This window comes from Hoplias malabaricus, chromosome 7, assembly GCF_029633855.1.
Source record: "Hoplias malabaricus isolate fHopMal1 chromosome 7, fHopMal1.hap1, whole genome shotgun sequence".
Lineage (NCBI taxonomy): Eukaryota > Metazoa > Chordata > Actinopteri > Characiformes > Erythrinidae > Hoplias > Hoplias malabaricus.
The window spans coordinates 32,105,309-32,130,934 of NC_089806.1; the positions used below are offsets into that span (position 1 = coordinate 32,105,309).

A 25,626-nucleotide genomic window follows, 5' to 3' on the forward strand; every position below is an offset into this window, starting at 1 on the left:
AGCACTGCAGAATCTGCACAATGTATCCTTTGGAGAAGGGTAGGAAACCCCCTAATGAATGAGGTATGGTGAGTTTCTGTCCAGTTAACATAGGTCCATATTAATAATCTAAACAAAACTACTCTTGATGTATATCCTGATGAATATTATTTTAAAACATATGACATTATCACCTCAGAGACATAACACCATAAGGACATTTCCTGCATTGGTGGAACATAAAAGTTGACAAAGGGCTGTAACAGCGCTCTCATATACAAAGTAATCATCTGAGCATGTGTCCATGGACTGAAACATGGTAGAAAATGAGCCATTTGTATGCTGGCCCTGGCCATGCCTTTAAAGCTTCTGAAAGAATCTTATTACCACTTTACCCTGACACTATTGGTCCTGACACCAATGCATGAAACACAATCAAACCAATTTGCATCGTCATGCCGGATTCACACGTCCTGCTCAGCCTTGTTTACCACAAACCAGTTATCAAGGAACTGCTGCAGTTATACTGTGCCCTGGCTAGCCTCAGGCAGCCAGATTCCTGACCACTGAGGGGGTAAACAGGCAGCAGGGGGCAGCGGAGCCTGCTGCTTAATGCAGGAACACTGCCAAACAGCATTTGCTTCACCCACCAGAGCAGCATCATCTTTAAATTAAGAGGAAAAAGTGATAGAGTGCACTAGATATGTACTGCCATTATGAGATTTTTGAACACATATTTAATGCACATTATATTCCCTTACAATCGCATGCATCTCTAAAATGGTTATATTACACTGCATTAGGTGAATGCTCTTATTCAAAGCTACTAACAATTACAATTTTACTAAAGAAGTAGGAAGTTGTAGTGTGAGGAGTCTTGCCCAAAGACACTTGTAGAGTGTGTTTGCCTGAATGGGCAATAGAACTCTGGTTTGCGACAGTAAAATCTGTTATTTTCACCTTGGAACATTGGAATTGAGATATACTGTGAAAAAAAACAACATTATTATTATTAAACGTCTTAGTATTTAGGCTTGGTGTGGGATGATGACTATCTGACAGTAAACTTAATTACAATATTTCTGTGCTAGCCCTTGTTTGAATTTTCTTCTTCTCTTCATCCAACTAATACACAATGCATTCAGTTTTGTGAAGGTCTGGTCTCTACAGTGAACAGTCCATTGTTCTGAGAACACCAGCAGCTCCTTTGTTTGATTTGAATGGTCTTCTTGCAGTGGAAGGATGGACAAAAACACCTGTGGATTTTTTCCGATCTGAAATGAGAGTAGAGCTTGATTTTCTCCCATCAAGACGAAAGCTTGTAAGGCGACATTCATTATTGTAATCCATCCACCCATCCATTATCTGTAACCGCTTATCCAGTTCAGAGTCATGGTGGGTCCAGAGCCTACCTGGAATCATTGGGCGCAAGGCGGGAATTCACCCTGGAGGGGGCGCCAGTCCTTCACAGGGCAACACACAGACTCACACATTCACTCACACACTCACACCTACGGACACTTTTGAGTTGCCAATCCACCTACCAACATGTGTTTTTGGACTGTGGGAGGAAACCGTAGCACCCGGAGGAAACCCACGCAGACACGGGGAGAACATCATTATTGTAATACTAATAATAGTTCAGAAGATGTTTCCTCACCATTTGCTAGCTCTCTTGACTGCTTGCACAATTGAAAAAAATGTCTGTTGTTTATACTTATCTCTGTCTTAGTAAATGGGGAAAACAAAGGGTATCAGTCTAAAATGGCTGAAGGAGGTGTTTATGAAGCCCTGGTGTCAGTAAACGAGTAAAAAAAAGTGGCTCAATAAAAAAAAAAAAAAGATGTCTTTTTAGGGGAGTTTTTTTTTTTACACCAGAAAGTATTGTACTGGCCTTGGAACATGGGAATTGAGACATACTGCGAAACAAACAACATTTATTAAATGTCCTAGAAAGGACACTAGTGCAGAAAAGGAGCAAGTAAACACCAATATTTGGGTTTGGTGTGGGATGATGACTGCCTGGGCCTTATCCACAGACACACAAGTCTCCCTGAAGGGGGATACCTCTCTGTCCATATCAATTGTCCCACTCCAGGCACAAAAAATCAACAAACCCTCCTGGACAATCCTACAACAACAATAAACCTTAAAATAACCACAAAACAGTAAACAGTGGTGTGTCTCTTTGCATGCTGGGAGCTCCACTGTGACCACTACTATAGGATCAGGTCTTATCTGGTAAAACTGAGACAAATTTAGCCAGCATATACACTCTGGATATGTAACACATTAATGTTAATGTAACAGACAGTGTTAATGTTAATGTTAATTTTTGGTCCCCAAGGGAAAGTGAGTGTGCATGAAGCAATAGCCAAACCTCACAGGGTCTTATATATTCTAAATAACCCCACATCAACACACACTGCACATAATTATATACACATAAAGTATAGAGATGATGCTGACTGATATTGATACTGATATATGATTTCCATAAATTGGTGTGTGGGATGAGGGTTGTTGTAGGTTAATGTGAAGCAGTCAGTGGTGTGTGTGATATGATATGATATGATTTATTGTTTATATGGCAAAAAAAACGAAAGCTCACCATATGTTATTTTTCTAAACTCAGAGAAGAACCCAAGCTATTTCCCATATGGATTTCTCCTCCACTGGTGTGCCATAGGGTTTTGCAACCTGGGTGGAATATCTGAAAAATGTCAGCACATTTATTTTTCCCATTGTGGTGGAAAAATACATGATTGACACTCCTCCTCTGCGCTCTTGTTCTCTTTGTCTCTCTCTGTCTCTATCTATCTCTCTCTAATCTCATTCCTCTCCTCTGTGATTTCTTTTTTACTCAGTCAAAAAAAATTTATTTGATAAACATCAAGTAAATACACTGTTCAAACATTCTCTAATAAAACTCTGAACTGTCCAGAAGAATAGTTCTCATAACCATGCAAATTTTACACTGCTTTTGAAGTAGATCAAATTAGGTTTGCAGATGAAATAGACTACAAAAAAAGGATTTCATTATTTGAATGCATTTTCTCTTTTAATAGAGACAACAATAGCTGCAACTTTTTGAATGATTTTTATAATGATAAAGTTTGGAGATGATTTAGCTTCATTGCATATCATTCTTAGTGTCCATCTCTTCTAATGTCTGGTGACACTTCTTCTAATGAGTGATTCAGATATTTTAAGGTGCATCCATTGTTGTGAAAGCCATTCTGTTGCACGCACACAGCTGGTGTATTGTTCATAGCTTATGAAGGGAAATGGAACCGTCTGTGACAATCACACATGAACTTAAAGTTCCCGTATTGCCATCACATTTGGTGGTGTTCTGTGGAGGGATGGAGCAGTGGTCTCTACTGTAGGGATGTGAGTGGCTTTTGTGATCCAGATCAAATTGTACATTGTACCAAATGTAATTAGTTAATGCCCATTTCTGGTAGCTACCCCTTTTAATTTTTTATTTTTTTGTTTGGTGTGCATTAGCTCTTGAAACAAAAGCAAATATGAACCTTGCAGGAGATGTTTGCTACAGAACCTAAATACACAAAACTATGTATTTTATAGTTAGATCTCCAGCCATTACATTAAAGCATGGGCCTTGTAATCAGATCTTCATTATGAAGCTCTAAGGGTGAGCGACATAGTAAGGCATTCAAGGAGAATAGGACAATATAACCTTGTAGAGCTGAAACCAACATTTGAAACATAATCCAAATTTGCCCTGAGAGTGGACTAACAGGCAGTCAGCAAATCTGGGAAAGCCGGATGCTGTTGCAGGGGAGAGCGAATTACAGAAAGATGATTGGATAATAGGTTTATTCAGGAGGCAGAATTACAGCAGCTTGACGACAGCTGCAGGTTTAAGTTGATTAAGGTGAAATAGTGATGGAATCACACTGAATAGGAAGAAAAGTCTAAAGCGGTTGCAGTGAAGATGCAAATTAATTCTCATTAGGCTTTCATTAAAGATCGCTCACTGAAGGGCTTCAAATTCCAGAAGTTATTAACATTACAAATGGATTTTTAAGCATGCATTTATATGCAAATGTTCATGCCTCCACCCCTTGTCAGAGAATGAAGGTTTGAATTAATCTGAGGCATAAATTTATATTGAGACTATGAAGGTATATACAAATAGAATGACATTAATCTCACTTAACTTACTCATGGGTGGCACAGTGGAGGAGTTTGTGGGTTCTAGTCCCGCTCCGGGTGACTGTCTGTGAGGAGTTTGGTGTGTTCTCCCCGTGTCCGCGTGGGTTTACTCCTGGTGCTCCGGTTTCCTCCCACTGTCCAAAAACACAGGTGGATTAGCAACTCAAAAGTGTCCATAGGTGTGTGTGTGTTGCCCTGTGAAGGACCGGTGCCCCCTCCAGGGTGTGTTCCTGACTTGTGCCCAGTGATTCCGGATAGGAAAATTAGAAAAGAATTGTGTAATGCTATCACTGATAAACTGCTGTTTTATGGCTCTCCTTTGGTCATAAAACAAAGAATTTGAGTGTACGTAGTGAAACAGCACTACCAGTGGATGGGTGCTCACTTAGTGAAAATAGAGTAACTACGAATTATGATGAAGTGTCAATGTAAGGATTGACATGGGTTGGACCTGAATGTGACATTTCACAAGAGCGATACCTCACGGCTTAACAAGTGGATACAGTTTTACCTCCGTAGTATTTCCTAAACTACAAGCCAAGTATACATAAACGTTTTGTATTAGGCAAGTATGCATAATTATACATGTATCTCAATCAAAAAATATTAAGTACAAGTATGCTCCAAATATACTTAGATCTTAATGTATATTTGTCAGTATGAGCCAATAAACTTTTTTTGTAAGTGACACTCAAACACTCACACCAGTGGAAAAATTCTCACAGCCAACCCTGTAAAAAAATTCCCATTGATGTAATACAAAAATATGAAACAGTTTTTTGTATTAGGCAAACTAAAATTTTTCATTCATTCATTATCTGTAACCGCTTATCCAATTCAGGGTCGCGGTGGGTCCAGAGCCTACCTGGAATCATTGGGCGTGCAAACTAAAGTGAAATGTATTAATGTATTACTTGACTAGAAATATAATAATGTCTTAACTGATGATCTAATCAAATTTTTACTGAAAATGCAATATCTAGCATATTATCAAATTCACCCTGTTTACTAACATATCAACCTAAGGTGGGTTACATTACAATGTCAAAAGTAACATTTTAATATATTTTATATTGGTAAAATGATTAGAACATTGCATACTACCGGTTGTAAAGTTTGTATAAAGCTGAATGAAAACAAATAGGATATTAGGGTGTATATTTAGCTTGTAAAAAGCCTTAAAGCCCTTTATACAAATAGCAGTTTTCTGAAACCCTCAGGGATTGAGGTCAATGTGGAATCAATTCCTACAAACAGATAAGAAGCCAAGATTGATTCTCCTCAGGAGATGGAGAGATGATAACCAGAGCAATTGCCTGCCTCTTCTGACCCCAGAAGACAGGAGGCATGCAGTCAGTATGCTAACTGGCCCTGTGGTGCTCTTCCGCTTTTTCAGGCATAAAGCCATTGTGAACCCCATGGACATCCAGACATCCAGCGCTGTGTTCTGGACCTGCCTGAAGGCCATCTCAATCTGGGTGGTCTCGGTTCTGCTGGCCGTACCTGAAGCCATATTCTCCCAGGTGGTCCATGTGTCAGACAGGAACATGACCTTCACGGCTTGTGTGCCCTACCCACTCTCCAATGAGATGCACCCCAAGATCCACTCTGTCATGATCTTCTTAGTCTACTTCCTAATTCCCTTGGGCATCATCTCAGTCTACTACTACCACATCGCCAGAACGCTTATCAAGAGTGCTCACGACATGCCTGGAGAGGTCAGTGAACACTCCAAACGCCAGGTAAGGGCCCTGTATGGTGTTTGAGTTTTCTAACTGTTGAGCTTCTGTGTCCAAACCAAGGAACAAATTTACAAAAAGTAGCTTATTTCTGTCTGTAATGGTCTGGCAGAACAGACAGATGTGTGTCCTTCAGTTTGGACTAAAAGAAGAGCTGTATACTGAATGACAGTCAGGTGGAAAAACAGGCAAACAAAAAGGAAGGTAGGTATTTACAGTTTGAACAGTCCAATAATCAATTTCAGCCATTTATGGGGCATTTACATAGTGAAGCAAAGCCTTTAACTTACCGATGGATGACCACTTTGTGCACTGTCACTGAAATGCAAGCAAGGTTAGTAAAGTTCAAGGGCCAGTTCTTAGCTCAGAAACACAAGGGAGAGCACTGGCCTTGCAGGGGTGGGGTTGGGGGTGTAGGATTGGTCTATCTAACATATTTGGACATTTAACATTCCTTCAAGTCTCCTCCAAGTGTGTTGAGCTGTCTTGTGGTGGTGTTTTAGCAGCAGGGGCATTTCTAGGCTATTTGTTGTACAGGGTCACACACACAGTTTAGGGTCACAGCTGTATACCTCTGCTTTACAACCAGTCATATCACCACAACTGTGCATCCATTTAAATGTCTGTTAAACACCAAGTCATTTAACAATAAAAAAGACTGAATGAAACGCAGAAATGAACACACAAGAATATGTTAACATTAACATGTTAACCCCCCCGCGACCCTGAATTGGATAAGCAGTTACAGATAATGAATGAATGAATGAATGAATGTCTAGTAACGGTAACCCTGAAATGGATTAAGCAGCAAAGAAGGCGATGATCATGATGATGATATTGTATAGTACTGACCAATTTTTAAATGAACTTGCACCTGACACATCCTGCTGGGTGGTGTTACATCCCCTTAAAGTTATTTTTCTGTGGGCAAATGTCAAACTGTGCTGTAGTGCCATAATATGCATTTTTGGTAGGTTATGCGGTCATACATCACTATAACTAAAACATATCACTCTGATCTATCATTACCTGTCTGTTTTGTGGTTGAATGTCCATTACTGAATACTGAAATCAACTGGCACTTACTGAAAGCATTAGCTGCTCAATTACGCTGGGGCATGATGGGAAATGTAGTGACTGTAGTGAATGTGCCGTATTAGTGAGTGTGTCCTGTTACTGCCATGACTTTAGTGGGGCACAACAACATCATTTACTGAGGTCTAATGATGTCCATGGTTAGCTGCAGAACAGAGAATTTAGGTGCCATCTGCTTGATTCAGTCCTCTAGCTTGATGTGATTGGGAAATACTTAGCTAGCTAATTAGAGGAACTGACACTGGCCAAATTGAATAATAAAGCAACCCAGGTTAGAAATGTCTTCTGTTGTTATTTAGTTTTTATTTTTATCAACCAAAACTGATTTTAGGTCATATTTTTAATGTGGAAGTTATTCTTGCACCTGAGGCCGGAAATATAAGAGAATAAAGTTGCCCTCCCTGTTTCTGCTTGTGTTTTTTCCTCTCTCCCTTATCAATCCCAAGATGCTACATAAACCCAGTGTCTGCCAACTAACAACAGAGTTTATCATTTAGTGTTCTCCTTCAAGTGTCTTGAACTGTGGCATGACATTGTGTTAGCAGCATTTAAAAACAATGGCTAGCTTAAATGTTTTAAAATGTGTTATCCTTCATCCTTCTAGCCTGGAAGCTTTATGTGATGAGGGTTTGTCCTAGATAATGGGAGGAATTAGCATTGACTAAATTGGGGAGGAAATTGGCTAATTTAAAAATAAATGAATGAGAGAAGGTAAAATTGGCTTTCTCTATTGCAATGTAAATGCAATAACATATTAGTATTTGGAAATCTTTGAGTGAAGTAGCTTTTAGAGCCATTAAACTTTTGGAAGTCTGGTTGTAATTACCAGAACTGTTAACTGTTCTGGCAGTAAGGTTTTTCTTTTCTTAAACGGAACATTTAATTTTAAATCACACTAATTTATTTTGAGGTTCATTCAGGCAGAAGTTTATAATTATGTCAAGTGAATAGCACTTCAGAAAACATGGCTCACTTCACCATGGCAACCCACATACCTACTGTAATCATAACATTCCCACTTTTGAAAGCACACACAGGGAATTAAATGTAGATATTTAATATAATACAGAACAGGAGCAGAGAGGATTAGCAATTCAGATGTATGAACATTAGCAATGCTAACTCAGTAACTCACTAGTGTTAATTCACTAACCCCCTGTATATAGGAAGCCCCTCCTTGTCTCATGAGAAGCACAATGGTAGTTACTGTAGGTATATGTTAGCTTTACCATTCCTGAAGTGTGTTGAGCTGCCCAGTGGTGTGTTAGTGGCAATTTGAAAAGGTGTGCTAGTTAGTTTCATATGTCTTGGAGGAAGCATGTGTTTACTCTCACTCTCCGATTGTAAATTGCAGCACTTTGTGTGTCTTGGGCATTCCAAGCCAAGGGTGTCATTAGACCCAATTCACTGTGGCACATGCCCCAGTAAAATGCTACTGTAGCCACTATAATTATTGCTGTAAAAAGTGAATTATTATCCTAGATGGATGAGCAGAACTACAGAACACACCCCCCAAGTTCACAACGGGAATTACATTTCCCATAATGCCTCTGTGTTTTTGAGAAATTTGAACGGTCAGAGCCAGTTTATTTTTTTGGACCTAGCCACTGGAATGCATCGCATTGTAGTGCTGGTCCCAAATCCTGGATAAATAGAGAGGGTTGTGTCAGGAAGGGCATCCGCTGTGGCGACCCCTGATGGGAACAGCCAAAGGAAGAAGAGACATTTTATTTTGGATTTTTGCAAAGAGTAGTAGACATTCGTAAATGTTTCATAGTCAGCCACACAACAGACGTTCTGCTAGATTTAGCTTATAGCAATATAATTTGACTATAACCACTTATAGCCATTAAAATACATATTACACAACTAAGGAAGTTTGTACATTCCCTGCCCAATAAAAATAATGATAAGTCACCCAACATAACTTCTCATGAGCATGTTCCTTTAACACAGTTCTATTAAATTAGAAACTGCAGAAGGTAATTATAAGTACACAATTCTCTCACGGTTTTAGTGTTCCCCATGTGCGTGTCAGGGGAAAAACTGTGGATACAAGTAGTGTTTTGCCAAATAGTGGTATAAAACCCTGCAGATTTATACTATACACTAAATAATTTTATTTAGTGTTAATATATTTTTCATTTCTCATCCATGGCAGTGTAATATTTTTATTGGTTTACAGGCTTTTTACCACACAGATGTGCCCCTACTAGCTGATTTGGAAGCAAAGGGGTGCCTCTGTGCCCCTCTTAATTCCATGTGTGCCCCAGTTCAACAAATATTCTAGAAACATACCTGTCCCAAGCTAACAGCTGGAAATGGCAATGGCTAAATTGGGAGAACGTTGTGTTAAAAGAAAATATAAAAGGCCAAACTTTCACCTTAAAACTTGCCAATTACTAACCAAGTGGAAAAAATGCGGTTGGTGGAGGTAAAAAAAAATAATTTAAACTGATGGTAAACAAACACAAACAGTCCTGGGATAATGAAACAAGAGAAACATAAATACAGGTATGAAGGCCAGTTGCAGGAATAGGCAAGAACAGAAATTGCATATTATTGACTATCATCATTTTTAAATAAACATACAGTATTGTGCAAAGGTTTTAGGCACCAGAGTTGGAGATTTAAAAAGCTATTTATCTGAGCAGTAAGTGTTAATATGCTAAATCAAACAAACAAACAACAAATAACGCCCAACATTAGAATAAAACCAAATAAAATTAATTAATTCATTCATTCAATATCTGTAACTGCTTATCCAGTTCAGGGTCGCGGTGGGTCAAGAGCCTACCTGGAATCATTGGGCGCAATGCGGGAATACACCCTGGAGGGGGCGCAGCAAAGGGCAACACAGACACACACACATTCACTCCCACACTCACACCTACGGACAATTTTGAGTCGCCACCTACCAACGTGTGTTTTTGGACTGTGGGAGGAAACCGGAGCACCAGGAGTAAACCCACGTGGACACAGGGAGAACACACCAACTCCTCACAGACAGTCACCCAGAGCAGGATCCCACAACCTCTAGGCCCCTGGAGCTGTGTGACTGCGACACTACTTGCTGCGCCACCATGCTGCCCCCAAATAACATTATTCCAGTAAATGTGATATTGTGGGTGAATGTGTTGGTTTAACTTTTTCTAAATCACTTCTCATGGCAGTCTGTATTATTTGAGGTTATCATCCAATACCTAGTTTTACCGGTTAATAAAGAATGATTTTAAATAATGTGTGCTGTTGATTTAACAAATTCATGCAATCAAGAAGAATCTGAACAAAACATTGTTCTTCAAACTTGCTCACACCTACTACTTTATAGAAAAAAAACATTACTTCTTATTTGTTTTATATTATTTTTTGCATTTACTGTGATTATATATAACATTATACAAGCACCACACTTACTGAAAGGCATTAGTTTAAATATATATATAACTATCTTAGGTACCAAAGACTTTTGCACAGTACTGTATATTTTGAAAATTAATTGGGCAGCACGGTGGAGCAGCAGGTAGTGTCACAGTCACACAGCTCCAGGGGCCAGAGGTTGTGGGTTTGGTGTCTGTGAAGAGTTTGGTTTGCTCTCGCAGTGTCTGCAAGGGTTCCCTGTGGATGCTCTGGTTTCCACCCACAGTCCAAAGCACATGTGGGTAGGTGGATTGGTTACTCAAAAGTGTCCATAAGTGTGAATGTGCACGTGTGTCACCCTGCAAAGACTGCCCCCTCCCTTCCTGGGTGTGTTCTCGCTTTGCACTCAGTGATTCCAGATAGGCTCCAATCCCACTGCGACCCTGATCTGGATAAGCAGTTACAGGCATTAAATGAATGTAAAAATTAATTTTACAAATCCAGTGGATTTTAGCTCATGAGCTTTTTGTATGAAAGTCTGTTTCTGATGGAAAGTAGAGGTGGGCAGATCGATCCAAATATCAATAATATCGATACCAATGCTGGTATGGGTATTGATCAAGACTTGTGTAAAAAGATCGTTACTCAAGCTCTTTTTCTCTTCCGCTGCTCTCCAGCTAAAGTCTGTGTGTGACTCAGCACAATGCAGCACGCGCACCCTCCCCCCCGTCTTATGCTGCAGCACGTGGCGAAGAGTAGCGGTATTGGTATCGGCATCGATATCGGCGATCCTGGCCTTGTATTTACTTGGTATCGGATTGATACCAAAATTCCTGGTATTGCCCACCTCAAATGGAAAGAATAAATACAAAATAGATTTCCATTGTGTATTTGTGTATTTTCATTTAATTTAATTATATGAAAAATAATGATCTATTTTTTATTTAAGTTTTTTTTACACAATTAATAATTAAATGTCACAGTGTCCCAACTTTAAGCAAGTTGAGTGGACAAAATGTTTACACACACACAAATGTTATTGTTATAACCGCTACAGTTGTCTATGCTGTCAGCGAGCATCAGCATGCAATACTACATGCTGTTTTTGATGGACATCTTGTCTCTATATTGAGCACATAGATGCCGCGTTGCAACAGAACATCTAGGATACCCACACATTTAAGGGGAAGTCTCAAGCTGTTTTCTGACTGGTCAATAGTTAATTTCTGTTCTGACTTGACCCAGATTGGATGCCTGTGGTGGAGGCATACAGTGACGCCAAACTGCCTTGTCGCTCACTAGCACCTTTTGCTGTTAGAACAAGGAGAAAACAATATTTTAACATAGAGAAATCTTAATCATGCTCAGTTATTCACAAGTTCAGTTCCACAGCAAGGGCATTTGAAAACATGAATTTTTGGAAAAATCATGATTACATTCACTGAGCATATTTAGCAGCGTAATAATTTTGAGCATAATCTTTGAGCACACACAAGCCACAGGGTGATATCATTATAATATATGGAGTTTCAGTATGTGCTTTTTATATTTATGAATCCATTTAAGGTTGTTTTCACACATGACAGTTTGGACCAGGTTTCAAAACAAGGTTCATGATTTGTTATAAATGTAATTATTGGATGAATCATGCTAGTGTCACACAATAATTGTCAATAATACTACTCATTCAGTGCCCTTATACGTATCTGCATCTGCTGAACAGCATCCAGTTCTGTTTGCAGTACTTTTCTATGGAGTGTTTTATTTTTTCAAGCAGTTAATTCTTAATAAGTCCAGAGTGGCAGAATTTTACTGCTAATGAGATACTGTATATAATGAGTCCATATTGAAATCACAGAGGTGAAAGCTGTTATAAGCATAGGAAGTTATTGCCTCCCTCACTATCATTATTGTGAAAAATGTCTTGAAGTGACACCATCCTAGCATCATTTGCATTCTGCATGGGCTTAAATGGCAGGTTTGATAACCGTTACTCATGGGCATAAAAAACAATGTGCATCATCCTTAATTATTGTTGACATAATGAAGCTATATAAATATATGCAGTTATTATTTATTCACTCATTAATTGTCTGTAACTGCTTATCATGTTCAGGGTCATGGTGTGTCCAGGTCCGGAGCCTACCCAGTATCATTGGGAGCAAGGTGGCAACACACACCCAGTCCTTCGGAGGGCAACACACACTCGCACTTACACACTCATTGAGAGGAAACTGGAGCACCCAGAGAATAATATTAGAACAAAATCACACAGAAATCCTTATGGAGAGAGAGAGAGAGAGAGAGAGAGAGAGAGACAGAGATAGTGAACATAATACAAAAGACTACAAAACAAGGCAACCGAGGGGAATGTAGATATAATATAAAACGAATACCAACGAGATTACTGAAAGGAAGAGATATAGGTAAAATAGGTATGATAGATAGGCTCCAAACCAAATAAAAGCCAAATATATGAAAGAGGAACACCAGTAGATAAATGTGCACAGGCAACAGGAGAACTAAAGACGAAGCCTTATACAGAGAACTATTCTGAGAATTGTTGGGATATATAAACAAAGGGAGTATAACAAGAGAATCAGGAGAAATGGCAGAAAAACATGACTAGAAAAACACAGTGAATAACCAACACACACAAACAATAAGGACCGCTGTTAGACACACATGTAAACACAAACGAGCAATGTCTGGAGCAGTCACACAAAGAAGGAGGCATGGCTAGAACCATTGAGTAAACAAATGTAGACAAACACATGTAAATCTTTAACAATTATTATCCTCAATTCCTAAATGATTAAATAGTATACTTTAAAGGAAATGGTGACTTCTAACAAAGCAGGAAAACATACTAGACAGGGTACTAATCCATCACAGGGCAACGTTGCATTGTGGGAGTAAATCGTGAGCACCTGGAGAACATGATGACAACATGATTTACATTGTGCCTCAAGCTTTAATATGACAGTGACTGCTGTTATACAGAATATCAGCACAGTTGTGACTCAGTCATGGGTTCAAAGCTGCAAGTCAAGTACTGAAGATAATCACAGCCTTGCTGATGCATGATAACAGCTCAAATTTGTGTGTGATATTTCATGAACAGGAGTTCTAGAAGAATAATTTATTAAGTAAAAATATAGACAAAAATATATTCTGGTGTTTAATATATAATTTAATTGGCTGTCTAACTTATTTGTAAGTTTTTATTCACTGTTTGTATTACCACAGAAACTAATTTGTAACTTAAGGTTTTTAGTTTGGTCAGCATTTACTTTCATGCAGTTAGTGCTCTCTTGGATTTGGAGTCAGCTACATCTACAGCAAAACTAAGTCAATATTACCCACATATGGAGCAGGAATATTGCAATATCCTCATATGTTTTCATATCTGAATACCATCAAATCATTACCACAATATTACAATATCTAGTGTAAATCCTTTATAAAGAGTAGAAGCTTTTAGTGCAGAAAATGTGGACAAATTAATAGTCTTCGATTTAGAAGAAATGATTTATGAGCAAAAAACTTTTAAACATATAATGTATTTGCAGTTGTACTACAGACCAATCAATGCCTCCTTTTGGCTGAATGTAACAGCATGCTATTAGCAAATTGACTTCCAGCAAGAGCCATTGAACAAGACAAATTACCCCTTGGCTTTTAAAAGAGTCTTCAAATCTGCTGCTTCAGCAAACAAATTAAAACATAATTATGTCATTTCATGACTTCCAGAATGTAGTCTTCTAAGTAGTACACTGAAAAAGGTGATTCATTTTGCAACACTTTGTTCTGACCAAGTAATTTGATTGGACAAGGGACTTCAGTGGGTTCTGATATAGAGTGAAAGAGCACTGGGTCATTAAAATCTGCACAACGCACTGTTTACAGATATGCTCCAATTGCTGTTTATTAAAGGAGAAGTTCATAATTTTAATTAACAAATATGTTTTTTTTAAATAAAATTCTGAGGATGTTTAGTCACCATTTGCTAGCTTTCTAGTCAGTCTGCATGCCTTAAACTTGTGCAATGGGATTATGAAGACCCAGTATCTGGGTAAAAAAAAACATTAAAATGTCTTTATCCGGAATGCTAGGCATTTTCTCTCTGTTCATGGCAGAAACACTGCATTTTGGAGGGTTTTAGACAACAAAGACACCTCCAAATTTTTAAAAGCATGAACTGAGGTTAGGTACTAATGTTGGATTACAAATATTTCTAGATTAAAAATGCCACTTCACCTGGAATTGAGTCCGTTACACCAAAGAATAAATTAATAGTTCCATAGAAAAAAGATGGTAGGGATTATTCCAAGTATGTGTGTCTACAGCCAGGACAACTAATGGACATGGTGAGTAGGCTGAGATACTGTCAAATGATTTCTTGCATTAGCCAATCATATAACAGCCTGAAGGCCAAATGAGCATAGTGAGTAGGGCAGAGATACTGTCAATCATTTCTTGCATCCGCCAATCTAAATCTGAAGCACCTGTCTATAATTCTTTGCATCAACCAATGGTTTTAGGGAGAGTGCATTCTGGGAGGGGCTGGGATCACTGGCTTCCCCCACTAACTGCTTAGGGGTTCTACTGTGGGTTTAGTGTTGTGTATTTGTGCGTTCTTTGGGCTGAGTGTGTGGTGGCTAGTATGGGCACACACTAGAGTTACACACACTAACTGTCCAGTTCTATTGTGTGATGATCTGACAGAAGCCCATCTTGTCTTTTACAGTGTTGAGTGATGTGTGAAATGGTAGGTGCATGCAGTCTACACAGAGTGTTCAGCAAGTTATGCTTGAACGCCTGGCCTCTGATGGTTTAGGCATCACAGAGGATTGCACTCACACCTCTTAATGATATGGCTTTAGCTTAGACAGTTGCCCATAAAAGGTCTGAAAATGAGAAAAAGCAGCACATTCATTACACTGAGACCAAACTCTTCAAAGCCTTCAAGGACAGGTTTTAGTTCAGCATCACTTTTACAGAATTTTACAAGAATATTAAACATGTAATGTACATGCTGCGGATTCTCTCTCTCTCTCAATTAGTAGGATTTTCCCTACCCTTATCTTCCTATGTCATGTTACCAACATTGCTGCTTGAATGGGTTTAGTTGGTTTAGTCCTCCAAGTGTGTTGAACTTGAAAGATGAATATTCTAGTGCTTACTCTCTCTGGTTGATAGACTTGTGTAATAGGAGAACATTGGTAATTATTTAAACACAGCAATCATGGCTTTTAAAAGATGTAATACAGTGTCTACACTTTAATAAGAACATGTGATAAAAGGTAAGGACAATCACTTGATTAAATGATAAGCAATAATGAGCTCATGCAGATCAATCAGATGTGAGGGGTCAACTAGCACAGAGATGGTAGGAGTGGTAAGAACACAATAGAAGAATAAAAACTGAGAAAAATGGGTAGGGAGAAAGAAAGTGAGGAGGATAGGATGGAGAGATACAAATCTGACAAAAAAAGAATAGGAAAGAGAAGGAAAAGGGAAGCATTGATTAATGAGGGAGAATATGATTTATAGAGAGAACGAAAGGAAGGCAGAGGAAGAGTGGTAAAAGATAAATAGAAAGGCAAGGAGGGAACGAGAGAAGCACAGATTGATAAGTAGAGAGAGGGAGAAACAGAAAGGGTGATAGAGAGAGAGACAGATTGAGTGAGAGAAGGACGGAAAAGATGGATAAACAGCAAGAACATTCAGCTTTTACAACTGTCAGGGATTACGCCATGGACAGATATAGGGGCAGAACTCATTGAACATGACAGATTCAATATGAACATTCCTTCTAGTGCATCTTCACTCAGGGCTGAAATCCTCCTCCAGTCCTTCACAGAGAGCTGTTCTCGCTGATAGAGCCCTTATCTTTTACACTCCATTTACTACCAACCTTTCACAAGGAATGTCTTCATTGTCATTTCAGCCATGTGTAGAATACAGTGAAACACAATGGTGCATCTTCAGGGCTTAAGTGCAGCACATGACATGACAAGAAAAAGTGCCTAAATCTAAGTACATAAGAATGACTGCAGCAGTTCATGCATGGCAGCATGTAATTAACTGCAGTGTATTACTGCAGTTTCTAAAGTGAGAACAGTAAGGGTAATTTTCCTGTGGTCATTCTGAAGTGGTCACTATGTATGTTCAAGGAGCTGTCCGTCATTTTCTCCATCATTCTAAAAAAAAATGATGGATCCAGGCTTCACCCACATGTGGAAATGTATTTATTTGTTTTTCATTACATTTGCATTTTGAATTTGAGCCTGTTCCCCAAAAAAAAAAAAAATGGGGCATGTTGGGAAATGTGTTGCACTGCCTCTTTTTGCAAAAATATTTGGGAACTGTGAAGACCAGTTTCTGTAGTTTAGAAAGTAAAATATTTTCCCACTCATACATGATATAGGATTTTTAGCTTCTCAGCATTTGGGTATCCGCTATAGTGCATTTTTATTCATTTGTTTGTTTATTCACAATATAGCAAATGTTATAAATGTGTCTAAACTGCTTTAACACCACTCTATTACTTCAGAACAATGCTGTTGTAATCCATGCAGAATATGTAATGGTATTTTCTTGCTAAAATAATCAAGGCATTTCCTGAAAAACACAAGATCTAGATGTCAGCATATTTCTCCAAATCCTGTATATATAATTAAATAAACCTGTATATATTTCAGCATTAACGGTGCCTTCACAGATGTGAAAATCACCCATGACATGCAGTAATGCATGCACATACCATCAGGGATGCTGTCTTTTTAACTGTGTGCTTATAACAAGCCGGAGGGTCCCTGTCCTCTTCAGTCCATAAGGCGCTTATATTCTTCAAAACTAACATTTTTCATTTAAAATATTGTGGGTTTTTAAATTTCTTTCAAGGAAATATAGGGTTTAAATGATTTGCACACAAAACATTCTGTGGTTATTTGCATTTTGCACTTTGTCCCAACTTTTTGATGAAGGAGCTGAGCTGAACAGCAGAGGTCTACACCATACAGAAACTTGAAGGACTATGACTTGAATACATGAGGCAAAGGACAACTAGTGTGAATTATGTAACATGAGGATGATATCTACCTAATGTATAAGACCATTGTAGACAGAAATATTAATTCAGCAGTACAGTAAGAGTATACAAATGTTTTTAACCCCAATCAAGCATTGTAATCGATTTACAATTTGTGAATTAAGTACATAAAATAATCACCTTTTCAGTGCATTAGCACATTTGGGGGTATGGAGCACCTTCCAACCCACAAAACTGAGTCAATGAGATGATTTATCAGACGTTTTACAACTGCCCCAATTTGAATATCTCTAATCACAGCACTGGATCCAAATCTAAAATAACAAAAGAACAGAATACTGATAAAATTACATGTAGAATACTGATTTTAAAAAAAACCAATGGAGAAAGCAAAAAGAGAAGCAAGTGGAAATACATAAAATCCAAGTATTCTTTTTCGCTTCACACGCATGGGCTCTTGCAGTGAAACAAATCTGTGGCTGATTCTCATTTAAAGAAACAAGAGATGAAACCTGATGCTCTGACCCAGAGTGACTTAATGCCTTGTTTTCTGCTCAGAGAATGTGTCCTCACCAGTACGAGTAGGATTAGAGTCCAATTTACCTCTCAAATAAATTAACCTTAGTCTTTAACACTAAGAGTTGCTGATCAACAGCATGACCAATCTTTTTCGAGACGAGAGATGTCAAAACAAAGTCAAGCTGAGCACTGCTACCAATTTCAGTCAAAAGTACTGTCAGGATCACAGGGCGGACTAACAGGAGGCAGACGCAAGTGCAATAACAGACTTATTACAACAGAAGATAAACAGGAGAGAGAGAGAGAGAGAGAGAGAGAGAGAGAGAGAGAGAGAGAGAGAGAGAGAGAAACACTAACTGACTAGAAATACAGACAGACTACAAAAGATACTATGGAGCAAACAGACTAAAGAGGGATACAGACAGCCTAGAAAGCTAAACAGACCCAACAAAGCACAAAGGGAAAGGGACGAGAAAGAGGTACAAACAGACAAACCAGACGAGCACACGAAGTACAAGGTACAAAGTACGACATACCAAGCTGATTAACCAAGGGAAGAGAAGTGAATCAAATCAGACTGGACTGAGTAACATGACAAGGGAAACAAATGACCAACCAACAGACAAAGGGACTTATATACACACAAGGACACCTGCGACTGATAACGAGGGGGCAAGATTACAAACGAGACACTGACGGGGACACTGACAAGGAGGAGGAACAAAGGTGAGATTAGGGCGGAGACATGAACAATAACAAAGAGAGCCATGTGCAAGAGCACATGGCGGGGAACAACAGAGAAGACAGGGCCAGGGCATGACAAGTACAGACTGTGTGCTCTATGATAATTTTAGTTTTAAGAGGATACTTGAAGTAGAAACCGGTATATACTAATTCAAATATAATTTAAAAAATGAATTAAAAAAAGCATGCTCCCACATGAGTAAAAAGGTACAAAATTAGATGGGACAGGTGCTGTGTTTATTACAATATATTTTTCAATTCTTGTCTTATAGAGAAACTGAAAACAATTTGGAATCTACAGACTCTTTAATGCCAGGTGAATACAGTAAGCGGTGCTGGAAGGGTTAACATGCTGGAAGAGAGAGAGAGGGTGTGTGCAAAGGTGAGCATGAGACACCTGCAAAAATATGAAAATCCAGCATGGTAAACATGGTTGAATTTGGCATATAAAGGCAAGATCTGAAGTAAAATAAATGGGCAAAATGAGCCAAAACTACCTAAAACCCTGCTAGATGCAGGAGTCGGTGTTAATACCTGGAAAGATATAATTACTATATAAACTGAACAAGCAGAGTAATCATTTCAGGACAGATACCTAGCATACAATGTGTTTGATAGGCCTTTCAAAAAAACATGTGCTTGGTTTGTCTACTGTGTGACTTGAAGAATTCCTGTTCAAGCCAAATTGCAGCTCAAGGTACGCTTCAATTGTGACTGTTGCCATCTGTTAGGTAAGGGCTGATCCACTCTTAGCTTTTGGCTTTGTACCTGTGTATAGATAGGTAGAGAGATACATTGGCATAGATTTGCTCTAGACATTGTTGGGGACCTATGAATCTTTTTACCACCCCCTTTGCTCCGTGATAAAACGACAATGTAAGAGAACTGACAATTGGCAGTTTGTTGTGCAGTTAATTTCCAAACCATGTTATTCATAGCTACAGAGGATTTTAGCCTGCTGTTGTGACTCATTTCATGAGCGAACATGACTTTAAGTGACTTACACGTTTATTTGACAATGTAGCCCCTTATGTCCACTATTTTTTGCTGCCAGCCTCACTCACATTTGACACCCATGTGTCACCCACGATGCACCAAAGTGTTGCAAAGTAATACTTGCTTATGACTGGAAAGTTAGCCTTCCAGTTTTGGAGCTGCTCACAACCTACAGAGTCTCACAAGACAGCAGGGAAAATCACAGCAAATCACACTAGCCATATGTGTTACAGGGGTAGGACTTGAGTAGAGAACGTGATTTAACCCTTTCTGCACCTCTAGGTTAACGAGACGTTGACACATTAACTTAACCCACATTAACATTTTATTTGGAGGGGATCAGATTATTGGTGGGAACAATATATACAGAATATACAGTTTAAACACGTGCAGCAATGTACAGTGTATATTGTGTACATCGCATAAGAACTACTGGAAGCCAGTGTAGGGAATGCAGCAGAGGAGTAACATGAGTGAACTTTAGAAAATTGAAAACTAGCTGTGCTGCATAGTGGATCATTTTCTTCCTCAGAGGAAGGCCAACCTGGAACAAGCTATAGTAGCCAAGAGTAAACAAGAGACTAAACAAGCAACTGGGTGTCTTCCAAAGAGAAAGGGTCAAAGCTTTGACAAGTTGTAGAACAAAAACCTGCATGACACAGTCAATGGGGAAACATAAAACCCCCTACCGTTGAGCTGTGAAGCACAGGAACTGTGTTCTCTGGTGCGAGTGAGCACCAACATCTGTACCAGACCTCCTCAAAGCCATATGTTCCAGTATCATCCGTGCACAGCCTTACTGCAGGGGAAAAATTTCCCTATTAATGCATTTCCTTTCAGAATATATGTTAGATGAGCAAATATTGCCAGCTTTCAGCCATATAGTGTATCTAACACTATTTAATGTATTATCTTAAGTGTACATGACATGGGAGAGCATGTGGATGCAATGGCAAAGACATTCACTCAATTAAATGATTTTGGAGATGGGATAGTGGATTTTGTTTAAGGCAGAGAACTTTTGCATAGCAATCAGCTGAATGAATGAACTCTAATAGATAACCTGTGTGCATAATTCATAGGGGTGTTAGACAAAACCATTTTTATAGCTTTCTCACTGAGTAATGAAAGAATCGCAGAACAAGGCATTATATCCCATCACTCTTTAAACCAAACGTGCCAGAAGTGTTATTTGAAACAATGCCATGAAGGACAACCTTTTAACAGATGGTTCTTTAAAGTAAGACTGCGGCATTTTTTTTGCATCATTAATGTCTGCTATAACTGTAGAGTACCTCTACCGTGGATAATTAATTTGCGGTTTCATTGAACTTTATTAAGAAAAGCCAAATGGCTCTTTCCTTTACTACTGAAGTATTGTGCAAAAAGTGGAGAACACTTTTTTTTTTTTTTAATCAAACCATGTTTCCTGAAAGTTTTGAGCAACATGTAATAAAATCAAGAATTTAAATTGTTACTTCCTATAAACAAAACCACAAATGATAAAAGGGTAACACTTTAAATTACAGCCCACTAATTACTGGGTAAGAATTGTAGTTACATGCCTTATTGGTAAAATATTTGTAATATATCTGGAAATAATATATACATCTACAGGTTATCTATTATAGTTAATTCATTCAGCTGAATGCTATGCAAAAGTTCTCTGCCTTTAAAAAAAATTATTCTTTCACATTCCCATCTCCAAAACCATTTCATTGAGTGAATGTCTTTGACATTGCATCCACATGTCCTTCCATGTCACATGCACTTAAAATACACTTAACTGTATTTATTTTTTTACACCTAAGACACAGGTCACGAATAGGCGGCCCACGGTCCATGTCCAGACCCAGTAACTGATAAACTATTAAGTGCTGTTTAAGTTTGAACACAGTGTTGTGTGAGTTAAAACTAGACACTTTAATAAGAAGGGAACAATTACCATCTGAAATATTCTCATGACGCTGAACATGGATTCTCTTTACTGATAAAGTCCCACCCTTCAGCAATAAGAGCCAAATTGATTGCTGTTAACGGATAAAGTTCTGTCCTTCAGCATAAAGAGCCAATCAGATTGCTCTTAACAGATAAAGTCCTGCCCTCCAGCAATAAAAGCCAATCAGATTGCTGGTTATGGAAAAACCGAAATTTAAAGTGGAAGGCAACACAGATGCAAAATTTCCTGTCGTACCCATGTGGGCAGAAGAGAAATGCCCATTTAATCATTAGTCAGCTATATACGTATAATGGTACGGTATGGTATAATGGTATAACGGTAGGCTCCGCTCCGGCCCCACCACGACCCTGAACTGGATAAGCGGTTACAGATAATTAATGAATGAATACTCTGTACTTATTTTATCTTATGGCTTACTTAACAGGTACTTTCTCTGTACTAACCTAGTAATTAGTGGGCTGTAATTTAAAGTGTTACAGTTTTTAATCCTTTGGGAACCGGTTTTGCAGGAAAAATATTCATCCATTTTTGCTGGATACAAGAATTCTTATTCTTCTCTCCATGATATGTACTATAACAGGCAGACATGGACTGCAGGGAGGTCCGTCGAGCCCATGAGCCTTTTTTTTTAAAATCACTGTAGCATGATACTTTCTCATGTGATACTGTCTGCGGGCTAGAAGGTCACTCAACAGTAGTTTCCAGCCTTGCCCAAGATGTAGAAGGCTCTGAATTTTCTGAATAGCCTCTGAATGTTATGTACAGTAGATTGTAAAAGACTTCATTTCTTTGTAATCTTGAAGTGAGAAATTATTTGACATATTTTAATGGTTTTACAATTCTGTCATGAAGTATGGTGAGACACAACATATCTTTGTTCACAAAGACTGAGGTTTTTTTGTGTGTGTGTGTGCGTTGCAAGCCTCAAATTCTAAATGCATTTATATAGCATTTTTTTTAAATATACCAAACTTTTCCAAAACCTAGGTTTGTATTTAATTTCTAGTCACAATGAAAGGTAAATTATGAATTAAGATATTTCTGTAGAAATTTATATACAATAATGCATTTGCAAAAACAAAAGGAAATTCAAATGAATATTGATGATAATATACCCTTATTAAGGATATATATGGCCAAAAGTTATCAGAAAATCCTTGAAGAATAATTAGGAGTAAGGAATTTATATCAAAATCCTCCAATCTTCTAAAAATAAGAAAAAAAAACATATTTAAATTTTCTCTCAGGATTTAATTGCATTTAGCTACCAGGTACTGCTTCTGGATGATTAGTACTGCACTAACTCATATCAAAGGTAGTAACTCCATCACTCCAAAGAACAAAATCACCAAAAGTATGTAGTTTCATTGTATAAAGGATATATGAAACCAGCCTAAATACAGTATCTCAGATCAAAATTTTAACATGCCAACAAAATTAAACAAATATCCACAATAACACACCCAAAGATACCACAAAACACCAGCAGAAACAATGACAGGAAAATTCAAATATGTTTTGAGTTTAATCAGCTCCTGTGGGAGGCAACAGTGCGTGTCGTTCTTATCACATGTGTTTCTTTCTGGCCAGTTGTGCAGCAAAGCACACACACACAGCTGTCCACCAAGCACTGAACTCAATCATCCCACTCTACACGTCAAGATAAACCACAAAACACTTTTGTCATATGGGTGTAAACAGCCTTTCACTTTAAATGAAAATCAGAACATTATCAGTGCATATCACAAAACATCCACTGTCTTTCTTCTGGACTGCTTCAGCCTTCTAATATTAAAAATAAACCCAGGGATCTTTAAAAGAGGCATACAATTGTGTCTGTGCAAACAGATGAAATCTACTTGGTATATAAATGTTGAGAACTGGGGTAAAACTAATATTCCTTGATTTGAGAATTTAAAGTGTGCTACATATTTTAAACATTGTTGAAGTCTTAAAACAGTCTTATTCAGACTTATAATAATGTTTCAGGTACAAATTAATAAATGACAGAATTTGATCTGGCTGTCAAGGAGGGCAATCAACTCTCAATCTGTTATTTATCTAACACGATAGTTTGTGTGTGTGTGTGAATCTCTCTGGTTGTAATCCCTCATCTGTAACATGGTTAGAATCTGAAGTTGTTTTGGATAAGTGCATTTTTCTAAATGCCATGAAAGTAATTGGCTAATCTTTTTCTCCCTTCCCAAACTTTTTCCCTAGATGGAGACAAGGAAACGTCTGGCCAAGATTGTGCTGGTGTTTGTGGGCCTGTTTGCACTGTGTTGGTTCCCTAATCATGTGCTGTATATGTACCGCTCCTTTAACTACCGCCAGATCGACTCCTCTCTCTCCCACCTCATCATCACGCTCCTGGCTCGTGTGCTAAGCTTCTCCAGCTCCTGTGTCAACCCCTTTGCCCTCTACCTGCTCAGCGAGAGCTTCCGCCGCCACTTCAACAGCCAGCTGACCTGCCGCCGTCGCGAGTATCAAGAACGCAGTTCCAGTTACCTCCAGAGCACCTCTGCCATACGCATGACATCCATCAAAAAGAGCAACACTGCTGTGGCCAACGGACAAGGCCATAAAGCTGGAGTTTACATTTAGGAAGACAAGGGGCTGGTAAATTTGACATAATTTTGGCCCGCATTGTTTTTGATAAGCCTTACACCCCAACTTTAAAACAATAGCTTAGCCAACAGTCTTGTTACATAGATCCCTCCATAATTGAAATCCAATCAGTGCTTGATTTCTGATGCTTATTTAGCAAAAGCAGTTGGCATAGTGTAGGTTATAGCTAGGTCCATCACATGGCAGGATAGGGTTTGATTCCTAGCTTGAACAGTATCCTCACAGATGTTATTGGCATAACTCCCTACCCTGCATCTGCCTACCAAATGTAGCTAACAAGTAATTAAAGTCTAGGTCAACCTGGGCATAAAATCACCATCCTCAAAGCCAAGTAACTAATAACTAATTTAACTAATAGCACTGGGAGGAGCTGGATTCGTGTTTGTGATCCAGCACAAATCAGCCAACATAAATAAGGGGTGAAATCGGACTCACTCTCAGTGTAAAGACTTTCTAGAAGAGTAGAGGCTGTTGCTACAGCAAATTGGGTGTGGGGATGTACACACCAGTAATGCCTTGTAGTTCTGAAGAACCATTGGGAAAATTGGTGTCTGCTTTAATTCAGAAGTAAGAACATTTCCATGTTCATGAATGTTCCCACTGTTGTAATATTTTGGCTTCAATGATGATTTTTGATTTTTAATTTTTTGTTGGACATTGGTATTTATGTATTTAATTATCTATTTATAACTACCTAACTCAGTATAGTTTGGGACAAGTGTGTATATGATTAAAGCAAAAGGACTAGCACAATCAGCATGTAAAAGCTTCCATTTGTTAGCTACATTAGCCTTATAACTTTAGTGCAAGTGCAAAAGCAAATTATAGAAACTAAAACATGTCTTTCATGACAACATTTGGGAGGAGAAAACAGAATAAGCTGGATTTTACACTGGACTATTGCTTTAAGAGTATTTCCTGTGATGCAGAGGTGCACACTGACATTTGATACAGTATGACTCAGTCCAAGATTATGCCGTTTTGCCTGTCTGTATTTGCTTAGCCTTCAAAAGACCCTTAGCTTAACAAGGTCAGTACATGAAGCCTGGAAAACATTCATAACAAAGCATTCATTTTCAGGGATTTGGTGATACAACAAGAAAGTACATATACATATACTAAGCTATTTAATTACTAGTTTTATTATGTCATTTGAAGTTTTATATGGGCACTTTATTTGTACAGTTTCTACAGTTACAGGCTGTGGTCCACCTGTTGCTTTGCATACTTCATTAGCCCCATTTCATCCTGTTCTTCAAAGGTCAGGACCTCCAAAGGACCACCACAAAGCAGATATGATTTGGATGGTGGACCATTCTCAGCGCTACAGAGACACTGATGTGGAGGTGGTGTGTTAGTGTGTGTTG

At 38.4% G+C, this 25,626-nt stretch overlaps 1 protein-coding gene and 1 long non-coding RNA gene across 2 annotated transcripts in view; one reads left to right on the plus strand and one right to left on the minus strand.

Annotated features, from left to right (window-relative positions):
- nmbr (neuromedin B receptor) overlaps positions 1 to 24,679 on the plus strand; it is a 29,534-nt gene extending 4,855 nt beyond the window's left edge. The window contains exons 2-3 of the mRNA XM_066677607.1: positions 5,558 to 5,903; positions 23,852 to 24,679. Of these exons, the coding sequence (XP_066533704.1) occupies positions 5,558 to 5,903; positions 23,852 to 24,235 (730 nt within the window). The 3' untranslated portion in view covers positions 24,236 to 24,679. The remainder of the gene's footprint in view (positions 1 to 5,557; positions 5,904 to 23,851) is intronic.
- Positions 16,878 to 18,523, minus strand: LOC136702509 (uncharacterized). Its single transcript, XR_010803922.1, has 3 exons — positions 18,468 to 18,523; positions 17,593 to 17,726; positions 16,878 to 16,982 (listed from the first exon to the last, which is right to left on the minus strand). It is a non-coding gene; the product is annotated as an uncharacterized lncRNA (long non-coding RNA).
- Positions 24,680 to 25,626: the final 947 nt, after the last annotated feature.